The sequence below is a fragment of the Monodelphis domestica genome, chromosome 6 (genome assembly GCF_027887165.1).
Source record: "Monodelphis domestica isolate mMonDom1 chromosome 6, mMonDom1.pri, whole genome shotgun sequence".
NCBI lineage: Eukaryota > Metazoa > Chordata > Mammalia > Didelphimorphia > Didelphidae > Monodelphis > Monodelphis domestica.
The window spans coordinates 233,142,249-233,169,354 of NC_077232.1; the positions used below are offsets into that span (position 1 = coordinate 233,142,249).

General features: G+C 37.4%; 1 protein-coding gene across 2 annotated transcripts in view; it reads left to right on the plus strand.

Annotated features, from left to right (window-relative positions):
- SNX25 (sorting nexin 25) overlaps positions 1-27,106 on the plus strand; it is a 236,394-nt gene that overhangs the window by 119,677 nt on the left and 89,611 nt on the right. For both annotated transcript variants that reach the window (XM_056802960.1, XM_056802961.1), the window contains one exon: positions 16,637-16,707. In XM_056802960.1, the coding sequence (XP_056658938.1) occupies positions 16,637-16,707 (71 nt within the window). The remainder of the gene's footprint in view (positions 1-16,636; positions 16,708-27,106) is intronic.

Here is a 27,106-nt window from a genome sequence, read left to right on the forward strand (position 1 = left end):
TGTGTGTTACATTGGTTTTGTTTGGACAGAAACTTTAATATAATCAAAATTATCTATTTCATTTTTCACAATGTTCTCTATGACTTTTATCACAAATTCTTCCCTTAGCAATAAATCTTACTGGCAAATGTTTCTCTGTTTCCTTAATTTGTTTATGGTATCCTCCTTTATTTCTAGATCAAGTTTCCATTTTGACTTTGTCTTGGTGTGTGGTGTGAGATGTTTGTCTATATCTAGTTTCTGCCCTATTGTTCTCTAGTTTTTTGCAGAAGTTTTTGCCAACTACTGTTCTTTCCCCCAAAATTTGGATCTTTGGGTTTATCAAACACTAGCTTACTATTGTCATTAACTACTGTATATTAATTTCCTAACATGTTCCATTGATCCACTACTCTATTTTGTAGCCAATACCATATTGTTTTGATAATCACCATAGTTTGAGATCTGGTGTGGTTAGGCCTCCTTCCTTCAATTTGTTTTTTATTAATTCCCTTGATATTCTTGACCTTTTGTTCTTCCAGTTGAACTTTTATTATTTTTTCCAGTTCTCTAAAATAATTTTTGGGTAATTTGATTGGTATGGCACTCAATAGTTAATTATTTTAGGTAAAATCATAATTTTTTATATTGACTCTGCCTATTGTAAAAATAAAATTGGCGAGTTATAAAAATAAAATATTTAGATGGAAAAACTGTTTAATATAGGTTCAAAACTTTTCGAAACTAATTCGCCAATCAGGTTCAAACTGTGGATACTTTCGGATACTTTTGATAGAGGTAATCAAAAGTGTCCTCAGTGATGAAGTAAAGCTTAAATGTGAACTTCCCTTCAGGGCCATGCACAAGGATGCTAAAGAGACTCTTATTATAAACATAAAATATTTATTGAAATATTTAAGGATAAATAAAGGATTTCTAATTCTAAGGGATTCTAAATCCACCCAAATAAATTCCCAGGTTCCGCAAGGAACCACTTCTCCTGTATTTCACAGGCTACACTACTCCTCCCTGATCTGACTAACCCACATTTATACTATCTAAATAAAAACTACCACTGTTATCCTTAGAAATCTTAACTTTACCTTCAAATTATAAAATAGCAAAGGCTAGCTGTTTGAGTCTCAACAAAAATCCAGACTCAGAGTCCAAACAAAAGACGAAATTTTTCTTTGGTCTTCTCAGAGATAAACAATTTATAAAAACCATAATAGATATTCAATAGTGTTTCCCAAGTTGGGAAAGGAAAACACTGAGCTCCTTCAGATCTTTCCCTCAGACACAGAGAGAGGCAAAGATGTTACCTCTTCCAGCTCTGAGAGTCTCTGAGAGTGTGTCTCTGCCAACTGCCAGAGAGACTAATTGACACAGAAAAATGGTTATAACCGTCAGCAGTTGAAATTAACATGCTCTCTCAGCTCTGCTTCAAAGTCCAGTTCTTTTCTCAAGCAGCCACTTTACTTCTTATCCCTAAACTAATAAAACAATACTTATTTTCTAACATCATCCTTACACTATCCATAAACAATATTTTTCCAATTTTTTAGGTCTGACTATTTGTGTGAAAAGTGTTTTGTAATCAGGTATACAAGGCTTTAAGGTTTACAGGGAGCTTTACCAGTATTATCTACTTTGATCCTCACAGTAATCATGGAGGGTAGGTACCATTTTATCATCATTTTGCAGTTGAAGAAACAGAGCTAGAGTTTAACCAGTGTCCCTCAGCTAATAAATGTCCAAGGGAAGATTTGAATGCAGATTTTCCTAACTCCAGGTCTATATACCTACACAATTACTCTAATTATTATTTATTCTTTAATAGTTGCTGAAAATCTTTGGTGATTCCTCATTGCCAGTTGAATGAGCTATAAAACTCTGATGTTTAAGGAAACACATTTTTTTAAAAACTGTTGCTATCTTTTGCTTTGTTATTTTTATTTCTAAAAATATGTCCCTGTCTCCTACCCAGAGATCCATTCCTGATAATAAAACAGAAAGAGAAAAATAAAGTAGTTTGATAAAATTAAATCAGCATATATCAGTGTGATTTTATAATCAGTGTTTTATATCCATAACTCCTTACTTTTGTAAATGAATTTAGGAAAGTGAGGTGAAATTCCTCGTTTCTTTTTCACAGACAGCCAGCTTTCCATTTTTGTTGTTGTTGTTGTTTTTTGCCATTTACAAGATAGTAGGAACCAGCTTATTCCTTTACTTAATATACAGGATTTTTTCCCCCGTTAGCCAAATTGGGCAATAATCATTACAAAACAAGATAATACACTGCCCCCATACTGTGATTTTCATGACTGCTACTTAAATAAAATTAAACCAATATGCACTATATGTTCTTTTTTAATTATTACTTCCTAAGTATTAGCAATTTTAGAGCAATGCATTGATATTTCTTCCCCTCAAAAAACTTGGCAATACTACAAACATTAAACCACATGTAAAACTTATGTTTCAAGCCTTCTCTCATGACTCCCCATTCACATGACCCAGTTTGTAACCCAGCACAATCTTGTGACAAATAGCGAGCTAGACTTGGATGCAGGATAATCTGAATTTAAAATCCTGCCATAAACATTTGTTAGCTGTGTGACCCTGGGTAAGTCACTTAATGGTTGTTTTTCCTCAGTTTTTATCATCACTAAAATAGGGAAGGATGTTAATAATGTCCACCTTCATTTGGGAAAAGATGGAATAATTAGAGGGCAGCTACAAGGAAAGTGCTTTAAAAACCTGCTATATTAGGAAAGATCAAAGGCAAAAGGAGAAAGAGAATAATTTCTTGGAAGCTTGGACAGACTTTGGGAAGAGAGTAGCATATAGAAGGACCCTGGTGTGCTGCAATCCATGGAGTCACAAAGAGTCAGATTCAACTGAATAACCGAAATGACAACAAAATAATAGTACCTACTTCCCAGGGCTATGGTGAGGAGAAAACAAGTTCAGATTTGTAAAGTGCTTTGTAAACTTTAAAGTGTTATCTATTGGGGACAATGAGGTGGCACAGACCTGGAAATGGGAAGTCCCTGGGTTCAAATTTGGCATCAAATACTTTCTAGCTGGCTAATTCTGGGCAAGTCACTTAACCTTCATGGCTGAGCCCTTGCCCTTCTATCTTAGAATGGATACATAAGACGGAAGGTGAGTGAAATAAAAAAACAAATAAAGCACTCAATATATGCCAGCTATTATTACCTTCATAATCTAAGTAGCAGACCCACGCTTTGAGCCCAGGACCCATGCATGACTCTTGGTCCAGCATTCTTTGTATTCATTTGTCCTGCCTTCAGAATGAGATTTGTTGTGTGGGTCTTCATAAGCCCTAGCACTTAGCCAAGGGCTTAGCTTTGGACTGGGGGCAAATCTTGGTGTATTTGTGACTTGCCAAAGTCTTCGCTGTTGCTGTATGAAAAAAGGAGGTAAACCTGTCCATATTTACCCAGCTGGTAAGTGTCAAGTGACATGAATTCCACCTTGGTTGGTTTAGGAGGGAGAATGCTATTTCTAGTTGATTGCATTACTCTTTCTCATTAAAAAAAAAAGAGCAAAAAAGGTCAGTAGGCTTGCCTGCAAGCTTTCCCATGGGCTGTCTACTCAACTCCGCTAAACAGATTAAAATATAAAATTAAAAATAAAAAACAGTTCATTCAACATCTATTCGTGTTTTTAGTAGGTTTTAATGTATGGTTTCATGGAGCCTCCTTTCTACTTCTCCCTGTTTGAAGAAGGTGCCATGATCCCCTATATCTTCTACCTAAAAATATCATCCTTTGTGGGATATAATTTTTTTCAGAGCACTCCGAGTGACATTCTGACACTGCTTCATTAATTTCCCCCATCTCTGGAGATGGCAAGGGGCAGGCATTTATATTCCCATGATACAAATGGGGGAAATGGAGAGAACAAAGCTGAGCGAAAGTTAGCTATGAATAGGCATCACTGTGATTAATTCTGCCCGTTGTTCCTCCTAAATACTGTACTCTCTTCTCATCATCTCTGGGTCTATTGTATAAGCTGAAAGACAAAAGGTTTCTGTGCCATGTCAGGCTCTCAAAATCCCCCGAAGCAGCTAACCAAGCCCATAATGAAGTTGTTTAAAAAAAAAAAAAAGAATTCAATCAGCAGATTGAGAGCAGTGGGAGAAAGGCCTAAAATCAAAGGTTCAGAATTTGAGCCCCAAAATTAATGTTAAAACATATTCCATTAAGGTGTCCTAAGCAAGTGATTAAATGGAGAAAAAAAACAGTCGTATGTTGTGTTGATCAAGGCAATATTGGTGTTCCCCCTTAGAAAATCATTGGTCATACTTTATGAATGTAACATTTACAAAGCCCTACCAAACACATTTATAAAAGCTTGTATTTCTATACAGCATTGAGGTTTTTAAAGCACTTTCCTTGTAGCTACCCTTTAAGTATAATTATTCTTCCTTCCTTCCTTCCCTCCTCTCTCTCTCTCTCTCTCTCTCTCTCTCTCTCTCTCTCTCTCTCTCATCCTCTCTCTCTCTCTCTCTCTCTCTCTTCTCTCCCTCTCCCTCTCCCTCTCTCCCTCTCCCTCCGTCCCTCTCCCTCATCCCTCTCTCCCTCTTCTCCCTCTCCCTCTCCTCCTCTCCCTCTCTCCTCTCCCTCTCCCCTCTCTCCCCTCTTCCCTCCTCCCTCTCCCTCTCCCTCTCCCTCTCTCCTCTCTCCCTCTCACCTCTCCCTCTCTCTCTCTCTCTCTCGTCTCTCTCTCTCTCTCTCTCTCTCTCTCTCTCTCATCTCTTCTCTCTCTCTCTCTCTCTCATCTCTCTCTCTCTGTCTCTCTGTCTCTGTCTCTCTCTCTCGCTCTGTCTCTCTCTCTCTCTCTGACGTTCTCTCTCTTTCTCTCTCTCATAAAGTGTGTCTATAGAGTTAATTCCAGCATTTGATAATCCTTACTGTTGAGAAGCCAATACTCGTATATAAACATGGGTTTTGTTGTTGTTTCTTTTCTGTGATTCAGTCTGTTGACTCTTGATTTCTCCTCAGAACTGAGATAATCATTTTGGTACAGTTTCCAGACCTAAGTTCCCTTTACTGCCCCAGGTTGCTCCACATTCACAGATGTAGGCAGTGATCTGAACTTTTATTTTCGAGACTGAAATGAAACTCCATTCTGAAAAGGCCCATGTGTGTTTGTCTAAGCCGTTTGGTTGGTATTTTGAACACATAAGAGTCTGTTTCTCAGAGGGAAGACTTATAAGGGAGATTTGAGCTTGTGGAATAAAAGTTTCATTTCACAAAGATCCATCTACTGTACTTAGGCTGAATATAGTATCCTCTCTCTTTAAACCCTCATGTGAGCCTCCTCTTGGAATCAGATCTGGTTTCAAATCATTGCACCAACTCTTTCTAAATGACGGGCCAGATCCCTTCACCTCCCTGAAGCTCTGTTTCCTTCTCTGTAAAATGGGCAGCCTGGACTGCTTCAGAGCCAGGACAATACAGGTTTTGGTCATTCATTGACACATGCTATGTGCAGAAGAACAGTTTCTGATTTTCCTTGGTGAAAGGAGTTTGCTCACCTGGAGCTCCTTATATTAATGAAAAGCAACCATTTTCCTTTACCTGGTTACTCAATTGAGCCAAGGAAAGTACTTTGGAAAATCTGAAGTGCCCCATAAATCTGAGTTACTATTAAGAATGTCCAGAACTCTATCCAGGATGATAACAATAATTACTCATATTAATATAGTCCCTTAAGATTTTCTAAGTCATTTGTATACATTCTCATTTAATTTAGCCTCATGGTTCTGCCTAGGCAAGATCCCTTTTAAGGTCCCATGCATCAGGATTCATGAACTGGAAAGGACCTTACAGTCATCAACTTCTCCTTTAACTCATGAGCACACTAGACATTAGGGCACAAAAAAAGTTTGTAGAATTTTCCTGACTTCAAACAGGTTGATAGCTATTGAACTAGAAAAAGAGCTCAAACATCTCCTGATTCCTTTCCTGGTACTATGCTTGTTTCATTGTTCTGCCTTGGCAAATTGTGTGTGTGTGTGTGTGTGTGTGTGTGTGTGTGTGTGTGTGTGTGTGTGTGTTGGGGATTAAAATCTGAAACCAACAACAACAACCTTTTCCCTGAAAGTTTGGAATTTGACCTGATAAATCCCAAGGCTAGGAAGGGAATGTGTCATTGATAAAAGGCTAGCTTTTTGATCATTGTTAACCAAGCAGTATCTTTTGACAGAGATGTGGGGTTTGGGATTTTTTTCCTTTGGCAATAACTATTACAATATAAGGTCATACACAGCCCACACAGAGTGCTAGTTCATGAGTGCCAGTTAAAGAAAGTTAAATCAGACATCCAAAATTATATATTTTATTCCACTGTGCCTTCCTAACAACTCTTTAGTACCTTTAGAGCAATGTAGTAATACTTTCCTTCTCTCCTCAAAAATATCAATATAATCGACAGCTGCAAATATTACACAAGATGAAAGTATTTTCTGCATATGTATGATTGAAAATCTGTTACCCTAAAAAAGAACTACATATCCCAAGAGCCCACTGACTTCCTGTCATTACGTACTTCCTGTAGACAGAGGATAAAGGGCGTGGGCTTTGGAGTCTCTGGCTCTCTGATGTAGAATCAGCATTGATGATGGTGAGTGGGGTTGACTAAAAAATGGCTAACCAGCCATAGGCACTTGGTCTTTATTTTGTATCTTCTTTATTCCTTGATTTCTAATGATCATTAATAAATCTCTTAAAATGTAATATAATTATTGAGATTTAATTTTAACTTTTATACATGGTAGTACTGGTTTTACCTTGGAACCAAATTATTTTTATTAAATGATGTATCTATACAAAGGATATTTGTCATCATGTACCATATTCATCCAATCATTCATTAACTCATTCATTAGATTTTTACTTGGTGCCTACTATGTGCAAGGCATCTTGGTAACTGCTATAAGAATTGTTTATGTGAATTGAGGAACTTTAAATTTATAAAGAGGAGTATGGCACAATGGAGAGGACACTAGATTGGAGTCAAGAAGACCTAGGTTCAAATCTTGCCTCAGACACTTAACTTGCTTTGTGATCTTGAGTATGTGATTGAATTGCTGTCACAATTATCTTTCAATAAAAGAGTTGAACTCAGTTGCCTCCAAGGACTCTCCTATGAGTCTACATAGTGAAGTTAGATGTGATAGAGAGAGGAAATTGTTCTGAAATGGGTATTGTGACAAGAAAACCCCAGATAGGGTCATGAAGAGTCAGACAGGACTGAAATGATATAATGGCAACAGTAATATCTAGCTAAAACCGAGTAACCAATATTGCTCTTATTGTAGCAGTTCTTATAGAATTCTTGGGTAAAATAAGACTTGATGTTTCTACATGTGTTATCTTTTTATAACACTGGACAATCAAAAGTTGAACCTAATGATATGGTATTATTGCCTTGTTTCCTCTCACTTCATTCAACTACATGGTTGAGGAATTGGGATCTACTTTAAGGAAATTAGAACAGAGAAAAGCGAAACCCCCCACTGTCACACTAGAGAAGAGATTTAGTAGTAGTTCCTTTCTTGCACTTTGTCTCTAGGCAGGGATAGAGGATTGGAGAGCCAGGTAGAGATGACATTGTTAGTGACATTTACACTGAGAGACAAGGTGGTCAATAAAAGAAAGGTCAAGAAGGGGAACAGATAGAGTTGCTATTAAAAGAGAAGAGCAGGAGTGACAAGTCTCTCTATTTCTGAGAAACCCTGGTAGGCTTGAAGTGCCCTCACTCTCAGATCAGAGCTTAATCTTCAAAAGCCCGAGAGAACTTACTTGGGAACTCTCCTATTAGAGAAATATTGCTTTGATAGCTTTGATATTAAACCTGAGAGGCTGGAGTATGAAACACTTAGGAGAGATTTGAGTACGTTTTTCTCAGGTTAATTTTTATTCTAATCAGAGCCCAGATATACAAAATACTAGAAAATCTGTTGCAGAATTGCTGATTAGTAAATGATGATAAATTTCTCTCTTCTCTCATCACACCATTTCCTTAGAAATTTCAATCTATTCTCAAGGTTTCAGCTATGTTACCTCTGTGTTGCTGATCTTTATCTCCTGTGCTGACTTCTGCTTGCAATTTATAGTTCCTTGGTGATATAGAGGGAATATAAAACTCAGTTTCAGGTCAGAGGATTTGGGTTCAAATTTTAGCTCTGTTACTTACTACTTGTACGTGTCCTTGGGCAAATCATATGACTTCCTGGCTTCAGTTTCCTTATTTGTGAAATGAGAAGCCATGAATAATTTTTCCTTTTGGAATTAAATCTAGGGTCCCATGACTTTCAGCTGCCTGCTGAACATTTCTGTTTGAATGTGCCCTCTTCTATTATGTCAAATGTAACATTCCTAAAAACCAAACTTACGTTACTCTTCACTAGTAATCCCCCTTCCCAGTCATTTCAATCATTTTTGACTCCTGATTCCTATTGGGATTTTTTTGGCAAAGATACTGGTTTGGTTTGCCATTTCCTTCTTCAGCTCATTTTCTGAACAAGGAAACTGAGGCAAAAAGTGTTAAGTGACTTCTCTAGAGTCACATAGCTACTGTCTGAGATTGGATTTAAATTCAGGTTTTCCTGAATTGAGACCTTCCCCTGCACCTCCCCCCTAAACAGCTTCTCTTCCTGACTTCTATATCTTTTATTTTTGCTACTTACCCAGACTCAAAATTTTCAAGTCATTGTTAATTCTTCCTTTCATTTATTCACCTTTTCCCTATCTCTTACCAAATCCTATTGATTTTTTCCTTCAAAATATTTTTCTTATCTATTTTTTCACTTTCCTTCCTTCCTTGACTTGTCTTATCTGCTTCTAACATTCTGTATATATTCTGCATATTCTCACGTACACTTCATTAGCATTCCTAAAACACAAGTTTCAAAGCTGTCTCTCCTTTACTACACCAGCTCTCTAATTCCTAGAGAATCACTAATTTTTTCAAAAACAATTTTTATTATTATCTTTTGCTTTTTACTAGCACCAGTGTTTTGCAAAACTGTTTTGGAAAAAAATCAGTAAAACTGAAAAATATTTTTAAAAAGACTGAATATTTATGCAATGATTCACATAGATGGACTTCTGTCCTTTGCTACAAAACAGGGTAACTGGAATATCACAGAACATTGAGCAAGAAAAAAACTTTGGAGATGATTTAATTTACTCCCATTTTACACATGAGGAAACTGAGGCCCAATGAAATTACAGAACTTGTTTTAATTTCACAAAGCTAGTAAGTGACTGCTCCAGCATCCTGTAACTCTATGACTTAAACCTAGGCTTTTGACTCCAAATTAATATTGTGTTAACCATACTACTAGGTTTTATCTGAACTATTCTTTCTGGCTCTCAAGACCCTCTATAATCATGTGCCCATTCTACCCAGACAACTTTATCCTAAATCAGGAATTTTTAACCTAGGGTCTGTAACTTGCTTTTTAAATATTTTGATTATATTTCAATATAGTTGGTTTCCTTAGTAATTCTGTGCAGTTTGCATATTTAGAAACATTCTTTTGAGAAGGGGTCTCTAGGTTCCCTCCCCCAGACTGCCAAAGAGATCCGTGATACCAGAAAACTCCACTCCCTAATATATATCCTCCATTCTAGTCAGGCTGCTTTCCCCAGATACCAGTGTTTTTACCATGCTAGCTTTCATGTCAGCCCCCCTCCTCACCCAAAATGCTCTGTTTTCTCCCCATTACCTCACCAAATCCAATCCAATTCCAGTTATATAGCTTTGAGGAAGTTTCTTTTTTGTCCCTCTCTCATAGTTCTGAATTCCAATAGCAATTATACCCATGCAATGGGGAAATTGAGATTGTAGAATTGAGCAAGTAATTGTATTTTGTCTCACATTGTATCCTGTTGTTTCCAGGATATTAGTTTTGATCCCTGATCTCATTATAAATGTTATGATGGCAGGATTCTTGCTTTTATCCTTTAGTATTTCCCATAATGTCAAGCACATAATACATGTCTGATCATTACTTCCAAATCTCTCTTATCCACCATTGGCTGATCAATATCTTCCTTTGGTTTCTATTGGGATATGTAAGAGATCAATGCTGCAGGAAACCTGGAAAAACCCAATACAGATACATATGCTGGTAAATGTTTAATAACCCACCAGTGGGAAGGAGTGAGGGGAGAAGGGAAGGGTGTTGTCACACTTTTAAGTTTAATTTGCATTATTTACATTTTCTCCATCACTTTCTTAAGGTTAGACAATCCACAAAACAATAAATCAAATTCTTATTTTTAGCACTTGCTGATTTTCAAAGTGAAAATGCTTATTAACAGTTTAACAAATTTTAGACTGGAGAAACACCAGGTAGGCAGCACACCTTGGGTGTTGCAAGGTGGTGAGAGGAGGGAGAGCTAAGGGCTAAGAAACCCATCATTTGTACGTGATAGGTGAAGAAACTACAGGTGAGAGCAGTGTGACCATTTAGAAATATACATCCTCTTTCCTAGGAATTTGCACTTGATGGCCAGAGTTTTATCATTCAGAGGCTGGCTACTTTCTACGTCCCTTTTTCCTCTGTCTGTTTGCCTTCTGACTCAAGTAACTCTGAGGTGTCTATCCAAGGTAATTCAAGTCAGATAACTTTGTCATTTATTACCTCCAGCTTCATCATGGAAGAGCTAGTCAATCTAAAAGTCTTAACCTAAATGGACCCACAGGGAATTGCAGGAATTACAAAGAGTTCTAAGCAATGGGTCCAGAATCATTGAATTGGGGGGGTGTCTGCCCCAAGCATATAAAATCTTCCCCTGGTGGAAGGGGAAAAGGAGAACATTTTGTCCCAACAGCCATGAAGATGGCTGAAGTGAGCACTGAGGAGTGCTTAGAGCTTGGTAAGACATTAAAGAAGCCAAGGTCATCCATTGTACCTCAGGTCATTGTCATTTTGATTTTTGACTTACCACTGGACTTTGATGAATGGAAGAGAGAGTGAGACTTATGATTTGTGCAACTCTGCCTCACTTAAATCCAGTTTATGCATGCATCAAAAGGCATCCCAAAGATATCATTCCAGTGAGATCAAAGACCAACTAACCAACCAAGCCCAGAGGGACATGCAAGTGAAGGGCAACAATCATTAACAAAACAATGATCATATGTAATGTCTCTACCCACGAGAGTGGTCTTTTGGAGCAACTGTGATACTTAAATTTTTTGTTGTTGTTGTTCTGGATTTGACAGATCCCAAATAGAATAAGCATGTTCACATACAAAGCAGAACAGAAAAAAGAGATTATACTTGCAATTGTGAATCTGCTTTTTTTCTCTCTTTAAATTGATAACAAATTTAGTATATCATTTTCATAACTGCCCTATTTGTCGACATTTTCTATTGAGCTTCTTTCCATTCTCTTTTGTGCATTTGAAAAAAAATACCCCAGTGCCCCTCTTTTCTTTTTTTTATTTCAATAACTATCATTAGTCATCTTCTTCCTCCCCAAGTCCTATCCCCTTACAATTTGAAAGGCAAAAAACATCCTTGCATGTAGTATACTAGTCAAGGAAAACAAATTCCCCATGTCTTACATGAGAAGTCCATTGGAGCTTAGAGAAGTTCAGTGACTTGACCAGGGCCACAAAGGGGGGAAGCACCAGGAGACAATTTCTCTGTGAGATACTTTTCTACCTTTTAAAAATTTTCCATTACTTTGTCTTGTTTTCAAAGTAGTACTCCAGTAAATCCTTTAAGTTGTTTTTTTTTTGTCCTTCTAATTGTATTTGGCCATTACTGCAGATTGTGACAGCTTGTTATGCAAGCAATTGTTGTAGAATTCATGGATAAAATGAAATTGGGTGCTTGGGAAGATTGTTCTTGTTTTTGTTTATCTGTTCTACTGTTCTCCCATAGGTTACTGGAGAATCAAGTGGTGGCTATAAACATTCATGATATTGTTGCCTATGTTTGTTTTATTTAATTTCACTATATAGTCAAGGACTTGAAAATCCAGTCATATAAGATCAGTCACCTCCATGGTATTAATTGGTGCCCAAAGATGTGTAATATAATAGAATGCTGGACTTGGATCCTGGGAAACTCGAATTCTAATTTCACCTCAGACTAGTGGTATAACTGGAAAAATCACCCAACTTCTCCGGGCCTTTCCTTGTCTATAAAATGAGGGAATTGGACCACCATGACTGCTAAGGTCTCCCTTCTACTTCAAAATTATGATCACATGATGGTCCCACAATGCAAAGATGTCAATCACTAAGTGTAAGAGATAGTATTGGGAAAAGTTTCATTTTTAGATTGATTTCTTTTTTGGCATTGTTGACATATAGAAATGAAAACCCCTTGAGAGTAGGGACTGTGCCATATCTAAATGTGTATCTTTTGGGGGGTTGCTGTGGGTACCGAGGCACTGAATTCTTTTCAATAAATGTATGCCCTGTGCTGGGGAACTAAAGGCAAAAAAAAAAATGAAAATAGTCCCTGCCCTCAAGGATTTTACCTTCTACTGGGGAGATAGAAGAACAAAAGTAAGGATAGTCAAAGTAATTTCAAGAGGGAGAAAGAGTGTTACTATATCAAGAAAGGCCATGTGCAAGAGATAATATTTGAGCTATGCTTTGAAGGAAGCTAGAGACATTAATGAATGCCTGTTGATATGATATGATTTTGTCTTTAGTTCCCATAACTATTCAGTTTATTGGAAGTGAGTACCTCTCTAAGAAAATGGAATTAGAGATCAGTATTTAGTTTTTGGATGATAGTTTAAGAATACAGAAAGAATGGTGGCTTTTGTTCAAGGACAGAGCACATCTAATGAAAGCTGTAAAGAATGCATTTTCCTGGAGTCTGGCTTATCTGATTAAAAGGACTTTTAACTAAAAGGATAGGAGGGAGAAAAATGTCCAGATCCCAGCTGGCAAACCAGATACCATAGAAGGCAACAGGTATGAAACAGGAAAGAAGAATAGAAGATATTCTCAGTCATTTCTGGGCAATAATAATGGAGAATCTGGGCAGAGTAGACAATAAAGGGTTTTAGACATTTATGTACCAATTCAGGGACTATTGGTGATAAAGTGGACTCATAAGAATGGCTGAGTCTTAGATGCATTAGATTTATAAAACATGGCAATGGGAGGAGATATGTTTTTCCTGAGAAATGAATTAGCTAAATGTATAGGCAGATACCAACATAATCAACCCCAAAAGCTAAATGGATCTAAGGTTGTTTTGATATGCTTTGTGTCCAAGATAAGGGTACTCCCAAGTCTTTCTATTCATCAGTCCCAATCAGTCAACAAGTATTTCTATTAAGTGTGTTTCAGTGTATGAGAAAATAGGTCAAGTTCTGGAAATGCAAATTCAAGCAGAAAGAATGACAAGGAGTTTCCATTCAACTGATGGAAGACACTCTTATTTCTTCTCCATTTGGAAGAGAAGCTATGAATTCATGGGTGATGCCTTGACTCCTATGTGAATTGGATTTAAGTGAGACAGAGTTGCATGAAGTTGTAAGTCTTGCACTCTCTTCCAGAGTCATACAAGTCCAGTGGCAAGACAAAAGTAAGGAAGACAGGTGATGGTCTAGGGTGCAGTAGATGACGTTGGCATCTCTGGTGTCTGACCAAGCTCTAAGCACTCCACAGCTTCCCTTATGGCCATTGGACATATTGTTCTCATCTACCCATTTTGCTGAAGGAAGTCTTCACATTTCGTGGGGTAGACACCCCCTAACTCACCAACAGGTTTTAGGTCTGTCAGTTACCCCCAATTTGGTTTATCTGTCTGTTGAGATAGTTTTATAGGGTTAGGTTATGGCAGGTTGGTCCACCCTCAAAAGGAAGATCTGGGAGGAACCATCGGACCAAGAGGAGAGGCTATGGGAGTAGAAAAGCTGGGGGGTTGTGCTGGACTCAGTTTCTATGAGCCCAGGAGAACGTTTACACTTAATACTACTTAGTATTGATTCTAAGACAGAAGGTAAGGGTTTAAAAAAATTAACTGCATTACACATAGGGATATTACCCACACATGTAAAGAATCATTTGAAAAGAAATAGTTTTATAATCTTATTCTTTACCTTTACTTCTAAAACAAGTAAGCAAATTATGTCTCGTTTAAAGGGGAATTAAAAACTTCTTTGTAAGAGAAACAACTTTTAACAGGAATATAAAATACTTGGATTGAGCAGAGAATAGATATAAACAGAAAGAAGAGGAATTGGAAGTCTTCAAGGGAAAGAGAAAAGCAGAGACAGAAGGAGATTAAGACCTAGAATGAATTATGCTTACTTTGGGCAGTCTCTGTGAAAGCAAAGCTCTCTCCCCCTGCTCACAAATCAAGAAATCCTTTCTTTACTTTTCATTTGCTATTTCTATTGATAGTTTCGATTTCTTTATCTGAAAATTGCCTACATTTGCTATTTCTAAAACTACCCAAAGTTTAGATGCAAAATGGGTTTGAGATAAGGCACCATCTTCCTTTATTTGTAGTTTTTGACATACCTTACTCTCCAAGAAACATTAGCAATGCTATTTATTCTTCTTGTTGTGCCTTTTATATGTTCATAGTGATCCAGGAAGCATTTTTTCTTTCCTGTGTAAGCAAGTTAGGTGGCTTTCAAAAGATAATGATCAAGTAATGACTTGATTATTTCCTTGTCTTCTTCAATGACTCGAAAAACTATCAGTGAAAAAGCTCAAGGAACATTGTGTGGGAGACATCATTTGGAGTTTGTTCTGCCAAGTCCTAGTCTGGGAATTACAGACTGACCAGACTTGGGTTGTTGTTGAGGAAACATAGATAGGTATATGTGCTGGGGATGATGGAAGGAGCTGGATGAGATGCTATAGGAGGGAGAACACATTCACCTGGGAAGGGGCGGGCAATGGGAGAAGAATGAGACCAGTTATCAAGGAGTTGATGGTATCTGAAGGGAGAGAAGTGTGACAATAGTCAGTCAATCAATAATGAAGTCTTACTGTATCCCAGCCACAGTGCTAAGTGCTGGGGATACAAAAAGAGACAAAAAACAGCCCCATGCCTTCAAGGAGCTTAAAGCCTAATGGGGAAAACAAGAAACAAAGAAATACGTACAAAGAAGCTATGTACAAGCTAAATCAGAATATAATTAAAAAAGGAAGATGCTAGAATGAAGAAGAATTGGAAAAGGATTCTTGTAGAAGATAGACCTTGATTTTGGGACTTAATGAAGGCCTGGAAGACAGGAGGGAGAAATGCCAAGAGAGTCTGTGAATGTTGAGTGTGTTGGAGATGGGCATCACTCTTAACTGAGATAGGTCAGAGCAGAATGAGATTGGGCACAACTAATCTGGTTTGTCTGTGACTTAGTCTACAGAAAGAGGAATAATGTGAAATCAAGCTGAAAAGGGAGGAGGGGCACAGGTAGGAAGGGTTTTATTTAATCTGACCTCACACTTAAATATTGCTTTAATATTTGCAAAATGCTTTCCCTATATTAATTCTGTGGTGACAAATATCAGATTAAAGAACTTGTATTGTGACCTATAGGTCACTGGGATACACAAAGATTTTTGAGTAGGGAAGTGACATGATCAATTCTGTGCCACAGGAAAATGAATCCAGAGTTCATTTAGCTACGTGTTTGAGGCTTTGTAAGCCACTTAACATCTCTATGCCTCGGTTTCCCCATATGAAAAACAAGGAGGCTAGACTTGATGGCTACTAAGGTCTTGAGAATCAGTTAGCTAAGTAACAAGTATCAATTCAGTGTTTACTACATGCCACCTATGTGTTAGATTGGCATACAAAGAAGAGCAAAAGTCATCCCTATTCTCAAGAAGCATGCATTCTGATAAACTAGGCAACATGAATGCAGCTAGGTAGATACAATGTCCATACAGAATAGATGGCATCCACCTTTTGTGGTATCTCTCATTATTATGAGCCCTGTTCCAGGAAAAGAATAGAAAGGATAGAATATTCAGTGAGTCAGCCAGTCAACAAACATTGACAAAGAAGAACACCAGAAAGAATGTTACCCATCTGCTGGAATTGGAACTCAAGTATATTAAGGTAGATTATACAGCCAAAGAATTTTTTGGCTGAATGACACTTTAGAGTTCATCATAGTCCAGTCCCCTCATTACCCCATTTTATTGATGGTATCACCCAAGCCTAGAAAAGTTAAGGAATTTGCTAGAGGCATTGCACAATTCATTATTGGCAGACCCCATCCCAACACTGGTCTGATTCCCAACCCTCTTTTTATTTTTCTGTAACACTGCCTCCAAAAACTTGCATCCTTGAAATTCTTACCTATGATCTGCAGGAAAGAGACAATGTGTTAGCTGATGACGATATTTGACTTGGGTTTTACTGTTCTTATTTCTCTTTATTTGAATCTCTTTGGTCTCTTATTCTGGTTTTATGAATAGTGGTGATTCCAAGGATCCTGTGGTGGTTTTGACAAGAATTTTGACAAGAATCTAGAGATGACATTTATACACTATCCAAATACCCAATGCCCATAATTCATGATTTGTGTAAATATCAATTAAAAGTGTTGCTGAAGAAGAGCCCTTTCCTTCCTACTCATTCTTTCTCTTTTTTCTCCCCTTAAATCAGGTATCAGATTGTAGTAGAAATAATTCAAGCCACGACAATTAGCAGCTTTCCCCAGCTGAAGAGGCACAAAGGTAAGAAGTTTCATTTTAATACAGATATCTTAATAAATGAACAGACTATTTTAGTACATTCTGTGTTTCAGGGCTCTGGTTTGAGCCATCAGTTTCCAGCCTCAAGCCCTGGTGGTGTGACAGTTCTGAGCTGCTGACAGTCCTGAAGGTCAGGTTCACACCCATCCAAAGCCCATTTCCAAGTCGAGCTTGCTTGATCTTAGGACCCGATCAATTAGAGGGCATCCACAACTAACTCCTGTGATCTCCCTTAACCTCGTGCTGTTTTCATTCTCTTCACTCATGATTCTGTTGGCTGAAAAGTCAGGGTGTTTATTAGGATGAATTATCACTTGAAAAGATCCATTTTATTATCAGTGCTTCCTTCCCCTCTCCAAATCAGGAAAGCTGTATGGGTGCTCAAGTGAACACACAGCTTGGCATGAATTGGCTTTCAACTGATGGAAACGTAGAGATTAGTTCTCACCTTGCTACCTGCACCTCACATACTCCTGCCCCAGTTTAGATCCTGCTGTTTCTTCGACCTATTATTTTCTGGAGTCTTTGGCCTTCTTCTATGACTAATTTGACTTATTTTTTGAATGCTGATTGACTTGATTCTTTCAGTTACTGTTGACTGAAATAAGGAAACTTCTGAAACATTTTTGATAGTTGGTGAGAAGGCTGGAACAGAATAATTTTCCCTTTCCTGGAATTTTCAATTATTCTGTTCCAGCCTTCTCACCAACTATCAAAAATGCTGTGGATTGTGAGCCAGAAGGTCCTGAGTTCAAATGTGGCCTCAGACCCTTCCAAGCTGGGTGACTCTGGGCAAATCACTTAACCCCCATTGCCTAGCCCTTACCACTCTTCTGCCTTGTAACCAATGCACAGTATTTATTACAAGATGGAAGTTAAGGGTTTTAATATTCAATATCTATATCTCTATATATAACTTGCCCAGGATCACCCAGCTAGGAAGTATCTGCTCCTCTGCTTTGGAACCAAATCACAGTATTGATTCAAAAATGGAAGATATGAGAGAGAGAGAGAGAGAGAGAGAGAGAGAGAGAGAGAGAGAGAGAGAGAGAGAGAGAGAGAGAGAGAGATCTAGGATGTGTGGTCACTGTTCATGTCCTACCAATGACACTTATGGTATGTAAAGGAAAGTTACCTAACCTCTCAGTGTTTAGGGTAACTCTAAGAGGGAACGTTGCAGAATAGGTGCTGACCTGAATTGACAGGAATTTTCCTCCTGAAGAGTTTCCTATATTAAATAAAGTATAAGTCTGGGAGGGGGGGGGAGGCCCCAAGAGGAATGGGATGAACTTAACTATAGTTATACAGATCATTAATTAAACAGGTGTCATCCTTTTTTAAGAAAAAAAATTCTCTCCTTCTGTAAAGGAATTAAGACTTGGGATCAGGAAGACCCAAGATCAAGTCCAGCCTTAGATATTTATTTGATGTGGAACTCTAGGGACATCACCTTTCTTGGACTTAGGTTTTTTTATATCTTTAAAATGGGAATAATAATAGCACCATTTCACAGAATTGTTGTGAGGATAAAATGACTATATCTAAATATGTGTGTATGCATAATTGTACATATATGAATACATGCAAACAGATACATGTAGATATATAGATACAAATGACAGTATTTTACAAACATTAAAGGACTATAAATTTATGTCTGTGATTCTATTTTTCTTATTTCTTCTCTTTTTGTCTCCTATCATTTTTTATTTTACTTATGGGCTATTATTCTTGTCATTCTTTTATACAGCTTTGGTGGGGGGAAAACTTACCTGTGACTATCTTTGGACCTTGATTATGGATGTACCTCTAAAATGAGCAAAGATGTAATCATGTTAGATTACCCTGGAGAGCTTTGGTAACCTGATTACCAGTATTAACTCACAGGAAATTTAGCCATACTTCAATTTCTCTGGTTTGCAAAAAAAAAGGAAAATTTTTCCCAGCCTGTGATTTTCAGAGTACAAATTGTACAAACTTAACTACTTTTAACAGTAAGGTTTTCGATTTTTCTAATGCCAGGCACAAGAGGTATTTGAATTGAATTGAGTTCTGGGGACTAGCTGGTCTTACTTTCAAGACATAATTTCTGCTTTCTTCTCTATATCCCCAGCTGGCATGGCTGGTCAAGGGACAAAAGGGGTGTTAACTGATGGGTAGTCCATATGCTCCCTTGGTATCTATATGATATCAAGAGAAAGGCCCCCATCCCTATAGTAGATTTACAGGAGGACTTGGATAGGACAGGAGGATGGATAGGCATGGCTGGATTGGATTTTCCTTCACTGGAAGAAGCTCACAGATCTATCAAAGCAGCCTACTTTTCTCCCAGCTGTAAGATGTCCTCAGAAATGTTCTTTGAAACTGGCCCCCTACTCTTTCAACCAACCCTTAATAAGGAAATTGCTAGGGAATAATTTTCCTGGCCTGGGATAGTGATTTTGAGCTAGAGAAGTGATGAGGGATGGTGTAAGGAGCCTCTACACTGCTAATTTTGTACAGTTGGCCTCTCCTATCTTCTTATCCCATTACTTTAAGTAGCCAATGTATTTTAAGTAAAATTTCTAATGTGAAGGGTGACAATGCATCTAAAATTAACCCTTGAAAGGTTGCTAGGTCTTCCTGAAGCTAGATTCAGTCCTGTTGATTATGTCAAGCTGTCTTGGACAGATCCTGACAAAATTCATTGAGGTTAATTTTATTTTAATTTACATACTTGAATAGTCCCTCTAGTTTAACATGGAAATTTATCTAAATAGTATGTGCTTTAGACATCCTCAGATTAGCTAAAAATAATGTATTTGCCTTACTAACACATTCTGCTTTTAAGTGTAGTTCAAGACTGTGCTCCAAAATACTACCTAGGTTTACAGTATTGCTTCGCCATTTTTAAAAGTAAAGGTCCTCCAAATTTCCACTCATGGTAGGTCATGTAAGTGCACTAAAAGTGACTGCATGACTTTTCCCAAAGCCAGTCTAATTTTGATACTGTTAGACTTTTCTTAAATTAATGCAGAGTAGAATTTAGAATGAGAGATAAAATTCCATCAAAATGGATGAGAAGCTGAAGCCATGTAATTAATTATAATTGAAGTGGTAGCCAAGAAACTGCCATGTACCAAGAGATGAATGATATTCATTCAACAAACCCTTACCAGGCTATAGATATTTATAATGCATTGTTCTAGGCATTGGAAAAATATCTCAATATTCTAATACTTTTCACTAAAAGGAACTAAAATTTCATCAGTGTGGACACTCATTCCGCCCATGCAAATGACTGTGTCTGCACTCACAGTGCTTACGTGTTACTGGAGGAGATACAGAGATGCATATGGCAGTGGGAATGTGTGGTTGGATGTGGTTAATCTATTAGGAAAACAAGCTGCTCCCTCATAGCTGGATCCCAAATTCCTACATGCTTTCTCAATTACTTTTTTGGGAGAGGGGTGACTTTTCCCAAGTCATCACCTGACTCAAGGTCTGAATGGAGCTGGTTACTTTCTTATGAGAGCACACTGAGGAGAGAAAACTTGGCTGAAGTACCTGTATCTTAGGGAATCTCCCTTTCTTTACACACCCTCTTCTTTTACCACTTAAATTTATTTACTCATGGCTCAGATTCTTGACAAGGCCAAAACCCAGGTTCAACTTTTGCCCAGTTTAGAGAGTTTATAAAATGCAATAATCCATGGAATCCTCTCTCAGGTAACTCAGGTACTCCCAGGCAGGATAGAATCCTGAAGATTCTAAACAGAGTTGGATCTCTGTTCCTTTGTCATCTCTAGCCACCATGCCTAGCTGTTGTTGCAACTCTCTACTCCCAAATGAAGTACCTAAACTCAGTGAAGTTATAATGAATCATGTCCTTATCTCAATTAGCTTCTACACTTATTAAAACAGGAAGCATATTCAAACAGGGAAGCTTGTGGGAATGATTTGCCCTCTAAGGGGTGGAGAAAGGAATTGGGGCTGGGGGGTGGAGAGAAATCACGGCACTATCCTTTATCAGGCTTAAGCCCATTCTAGCCTTGTTCTCTCTCAGGGTTTCAACAGGTAAAGGTGAAACTACTTCCTAATTGTGGGTATCCCTCAAGACTCTCTCAGACCCTCTTCTATCCCAGTACTCTCTCCTTTGGTGAAGTCTTCTGATCTCATTTTAATTTTTAGATTTTAATTAAATTAAAGTTAAGTTTAACTTTTTACCTAGATGGCAATGAACTTCAAATCTAACATCTGTTTGTCCATGTCCGTCTAACTTCAGTCTTTCCCTTATCTCCAGACCTACATCTTCAACTGCTTGCTATATCTCTCAAACTAGATTCTCCTGTAACTTCAAATTCAAAATGAACTAATGGTCCTCTCCTTTTTCAGCTCCCTTCTGGCCTCCTGATTTCTGTTCATTGTACTACTATCTTCCTAGGAAGACTGGAAGAAGGGAGACCCATTAGAAGGGTCCTATAAAAGTCCAGAAAAGATGGCAAGGGCTTGAAATAGACTGTCATAGTGGAACTCTCAAAGCAATCTTAGGCATAACCTTATCCCTGGACCCCTACATTTCCATCATTTTTAAGTCTTATATATTTTAACTCTAACATTCCATCATTTTCTCTGCTCACAATCTATTTCAGACCCTTGTCATTTTTCCTGGACGTTTATTAGATCTAATGGTTCTCCCTTCTCTAAGCCACCCTTCACACAGCTGCCAAAATGGTCTTCCTGATAAATACATTTGATTTCATACCCTCCCTCTCCCCCATTCCCTCTCTTTCCTTTCAAAAATCTTAGTTTAATTTTAAGAGCTGTGACTCTTAATTATTTTTTAGGTAACTAGATAGTCCAGTGAATAGAATACAGAACCTGGAGTCAGGAAGATCTGAGCTCAAATCCAACCTTAGACAATAGCTATGTGACCTGGGGCTAGTCTCTTACCTCTGCCTCAGTTTTCTTATCTGTAAAATAGGGAGATTAGTACCTATCTCATAGATTTGTGAGAACCAAATGAGATAATAATTTTATAGCCCTTAGCAAGTGCCTGCTTCATAAATTCTCTTCTCCTTTCTTACTCTTATCTCTCCTACCTAAAAATGTTTCCTCAGATCTCAGATGTTTTCTGGACTACTTCATCTGACTCTGTCCTCCTTCCCAATCCTGCTTCATCTTGTGTTTATCTGCATATAAGTCCTATCCCTTCCAGGAGGCTTTAGGCCCCTTGAGAGCAGAGACTCCCTAATTTTTCATTATTATATCACTAATGCAGTACCTTGAATGTGGAAGGAACTTAATAACTATTTGTTGAATTGGATGGAAATGAATTGCTGAAGTTTCATTAAAAGTGACAGGCCAATAATCAAATTTAATATTACTGTGTAGAATTTTTAATAAATACTCTGGATATGGTATTTCTGAAAATTATAAATTGGGCTTTTTAGACCCAAGGAACCACCCTTAGCATGACAAAAATTTTAAGCCATAAAATCCCATACAAACTAGGTTGAATCATAATTACATGCAGACCTAAGTAGAAATAGGAATAACTTTAAAAACAAAAGCATGAAACTATAAGTTAACTTGGCACAATTAGGGAAGACCTCTGGGAATGGGCAAGTGAGACAAAGGCCATTGGGGATTTTCTACCCAGTGCTAATTTTCCTGTGATGTTCAGATGCCTCTGACAGTCCAGCATATTCAGTGAGTGGATGCTTGGGGACGTACTTTTGGAGAGATGTGGATTGAGCATTTCTTCAAATCAGTACCCAGCCACATTGGTGCTTATTCATGGGTTTTAATGAATAGGGAAGAAGGAGTGTGATGGAGGGAAACTTAAAGATCCCTGATTCATTGGTCTAAGGCCTTTCATTCTTTGTTTCCTAAATCAAGAGGTTGATAGGAGGTTTCTACAAACCTGAAATTTTCACATGGACCTATAGATAGTGATTTCTTTTTTAGTTCCTTGAGTTGTTGATATTCTGGTCCACATTTTAATCAAAAATTGGATAAAGGCATAGATATTTGTATGTAATTTGTGTATCCCTTGAGGCCAAGAGAGAAAGCCAATATGTTAGGCAATATATTCCTGTACCAAAAGATTATCTGATATTTTTTAAACTTACCAGCTTTGGCTGATTGGAAGACAGAATATCTGTTTCAAAGGGTAGGATAGTATTGCTGATAGTAGTGGTCCAGTCCAGGATTATGAAGCTGACCTGGAACTGTTGAATTTCCCTGAATCTCATTTTTTTCTGGCTCTTTGATAACTTTAAGAAGTCTGTTGAAATAGAATTGTGCCATTAGATAACAGCCCCACTCAGTAGAGAGCTACAGTAGCAAAGGATGTGTTGGAAATGTTTCCTTTGTTGCCCCACATGGATGATATTGCTTGTCTCCAGAGCTAAATCTCCTAGTCTCATTAAATGAGTTGCAGTCTTGTTTGGTTCTGTGAATAAACTTGTATTCTGTAATTGGGTAAAAGATCCTTCCCTCATAAAAATTTTGAGACCATAGCCATTAAGGTAATAATACTGTATATACTTTACCCTGGGTAAAATGATTTATTGGATTTGCTGATTAGCTACTGCTTCAAGTAATATCTCACCAAATATTTTAGATTCCTCTCCACTCCTCTTAGGTCGAAGAGATTATCTGTCCAAACACTATAATTTACTCTCAACAACACTGAGAGGGCACTATTATTATCCCCATTTTACAGTTGAGGAAACTGAGGCAAAAAGTGGTAAAGTGATTTTACCCCAGCTTCCTTAGCTATTCTGTGCCTAAAACTATGGAATTGAATTCAGATGTTTTATTCACTGGGCCAACTAACTGCCTGGGTTAGATGACTTGCCCCAGGTCATACAGATAGGAAGAAGTAGTACCAGAATTTGAATCCAAGTCCAGTGCTTAGATCACACCCTCTCTCCACTGCCCAAACTAATGTTAGTTGAAAGAAAGACAGCAGATCGTTATACTACTGTAAGGTGTACTCCACTTATCATCAGACAATCCTAAATAAAAGATGCCTGAATGTGTTTATTCTGTCTCTGAAATAGTGCCTCATTCTCAATTTCTCATCTGTGAAACGGCATAATAAACCTTTAACAGGGCTGTTGGAAGGAAAACTCTTTATAAACTCAGTGCAAATTTTATGGCATTTGTGGAATTTTAGGTATGAGTTGTTAGTGTCATTTGGAATAGAGTGAAGATGGAGTGGTATATTTAGATACTTTTATAAATGATTTAGACTTGATTTTTGACATTTGTTTCTGTGTCCTTATTGTAATTTTAGAAATGAAAACATTTAAGGAAAAGCAAAAATGTTGGCCTTTTACAAAGAATATTCAACGTTCAATCGAAAGTTTGCTCCTATATGTTTATCTTTTCCCAGTGTTTTAATCTTGTAGTCAGCTGCAAGAAACCCTTCAGATCTTTTGAAATAAAAAAATCTACTGTGACAGTTTTTTTTTAATTATGAAAATATATCAGGGTCTTTGTTTTAAAAGATGCAGTTTAGCACACTAGATGTTACCTGAATAAATGGTCTCTGAAGCTAAGGGTTTGAATAAATAAGTATTCTCTCTTTCTATCAGGACAATTCCATGGAAGCTGATAAAGACTGGGCCTTGGTGCTGTTTCCTTGTTCTGCATATTTGTTCCAGAAATTGTTACAAATTCTAAAGCAATACTATTACCTCAAACCTGAGCAAAATCAAACAAATGTCTTCAGAGAGTTTCATTTTAGTTTAAAGCATCCAGGTTTATAGCCAAGCCCTTTCTCTTCAAGAGAACAAAATGTCTGTTTGTGCTATAAGCTGATTACTTTTTAAAGTGCTATAACAATTTAATATTCCTTTTCTTCCCTCTTGAAGAGATTTTTGCCTTTTGAAGAAATGAAGTATCATGAGGGAGCATGCAAATACCCTTAGCTCAGGTACCAGGTAATTTGATTATTATGATTCCAAGAAAATACAGGTCACAATAGAGCTGACTTTCTGTAGTTGGGGAGAGAAAAGCAAAAAAAAAGTATAATTGAGTCTGCCTGTGACTTTAAATTGATCTATACCAATTCGGATTTAGAGGCCCAGTGATGAAGCTTGCCTCTTGCCTCATAGTAGAAAGATGATGGACTGGAGCTGCAGAATAGGACACATTTTCAAACATAGTCAATATATTGATTTATTTTGCTTTAGTGAACAAGGAGATCCTCTTTTGTAGAAGTAGGAGATATATATGGAAGAGGGGCTCAGTGGATAGAGCACAAAACCTAGTGATGGGAGGCCCTAGGTTCAAATTTGGTCTACAATTTTCACTTCCTAGCTATGTGTCCCTAGGTATGATATTTAACTACAATTGATTAGCCCTTTACTGCTCTTCTGCCTTGGAACCGATACTTAGTATAGATTCCAAGGCAGAAGTATGGGTTTAAAATCTATATATCTTTCTCTAAGGAAAAATAAAAAACATTAAGAAGGGATATAAGCCAACTGGGCAATTTTGTGTTATGAGAATGAAATAAAATAACAAAAAAGTGCAAAGTCTAAAATGCTATAAATTCCACAAAGTACTATTATAACCACATACAACTATATCTGGTTGGATGGATTTAATATATGGCTTTAGAAAATGAAGTGCATCTTTCAGAAGTTCAGTAAGTGTCTTTTCACTTTTATCAATGTGTTTTCATAAATCAACAATTACACACTTTGTTTTGACATTATATACATTTCCATTTTAATCCCACAAATGGAGAGTTCTCCCATAACAAGGTAAAAAGTTAGGTGGAATAGGAATTTCTTTTTTTTTTTTCATTTTTCATTTTCTTTTTATTTGGCTGCTATAGCCCATAGAATTTAATCATCACATACTGACCTACCTGAAAGTGTTGAATCCTTTTATTTTTATCTGGGTTTGCTCTCATACTCAAAGCCCTTCCAGAATTATGGAATCTGGAAAGGTTTATATGGTACTTGCATAGATTTTTTTTTAATTTTATAGTATTTTATTTGATCATTTCCATGCATTATTCATTAAAGACAAAGATCATTGTCTTTTCCTCCCCTCCACCCCCCGTAGCCGACGCGTGATTCCACTGGGTATCACATGTGTTCTTGATTCGAACCCATTGCCATGTTGTTAGTATTTGCATTAGAGTGTTCGTTTAGAGTCTCTCCTCTGTCATGCCCCCTCAACCGCTGTAGTCAGGCAATTGCTTTTCCTCGGTGTTTCTACACCCACAGTTTGTCCTCTGCTTATGGATAGTGTTTTTTTCTCCTAGATCCCTGCAGATTGTTCAGGGACATTACACCGCCACTAATGGAGAAGTCTATTACGTTCAATTATACCACAGTGTGTTTGTCTCTGTATACAATGTTCTCCTGGTTCTGCTCCTTTCGCTCTGCATCACTTCCTGGAGGTTGTTCCAGTCTCCATGGAATTCCTCCACTTTATTATTCCTTTTAGCACAATAATATTCCATCACCAACATATACCATAATTTGTTCAGCCATTCCCCAATTGATGGGCATCCCCTTGTTTTCCAGTTTTTGGCCACCACAAAGAGCGCAGCAATGAATATTCTTGTACAAGTCTTTTTCTCCATTATCTCTTTGGGGTACAGACCCAGCAGTGCTATGGCTGGATCAAAGGGTAGACATTCTTTTATCGCCCTTTGGGCATAGTTCCAAATTGCCCTCCAGAATGGTTGGATCAGTTCACAACTCCACCAGCAATGAATTAATGTCCCTACTTTGCCACATCCCCTCCAGCATTCATTACTTTGCATAGCTGTCATGTTAGCCAATCTGCTTGGTGTGAGGTGATACCTCAGAGTTGTTTTGATTTGCATCTCTCTGATTATAAGAGATTTAGAACACTTCTTCATGTGCTAAATTAATTCTTTATCTGAAAACTGCCTATCCATGTCCCTTGCCCATTTATCAATTGGGGAATTGGAATAGGAATTTCATTTGAAAGTGCATGAAATATTTCATATCTGCATCATTCCTATCTTTTTTCAAGTGAACAGAAATCTATCCTCTCTCCCTCTTTTGTGAAGAAAAAGAAAAGAAAATTTTTTATTCTTTTAACAAATATGCAAAGCCAAGCAAAATCAATTTGACTGTATATAAAAATCCACACGTCTCACTCTGCAACCTAAATCCATCACCTCTCTGTCATGGATCATCAGTCCTATGGAATCATGAATGACCATCACATTGATTATAGTTCTTACAGATTTCCAAGTTGTTTGTTTTTAACAGTGTCATCATGTAAATTGTTCTCCTAGTTCCACTAATTTCATCCTTCATCAGTTTATAAAAGTTCTCAAAATTCATTCTTTTTTCTCATATAAATTGTTCTGATGCATCAACTCAGTTTACCTTGC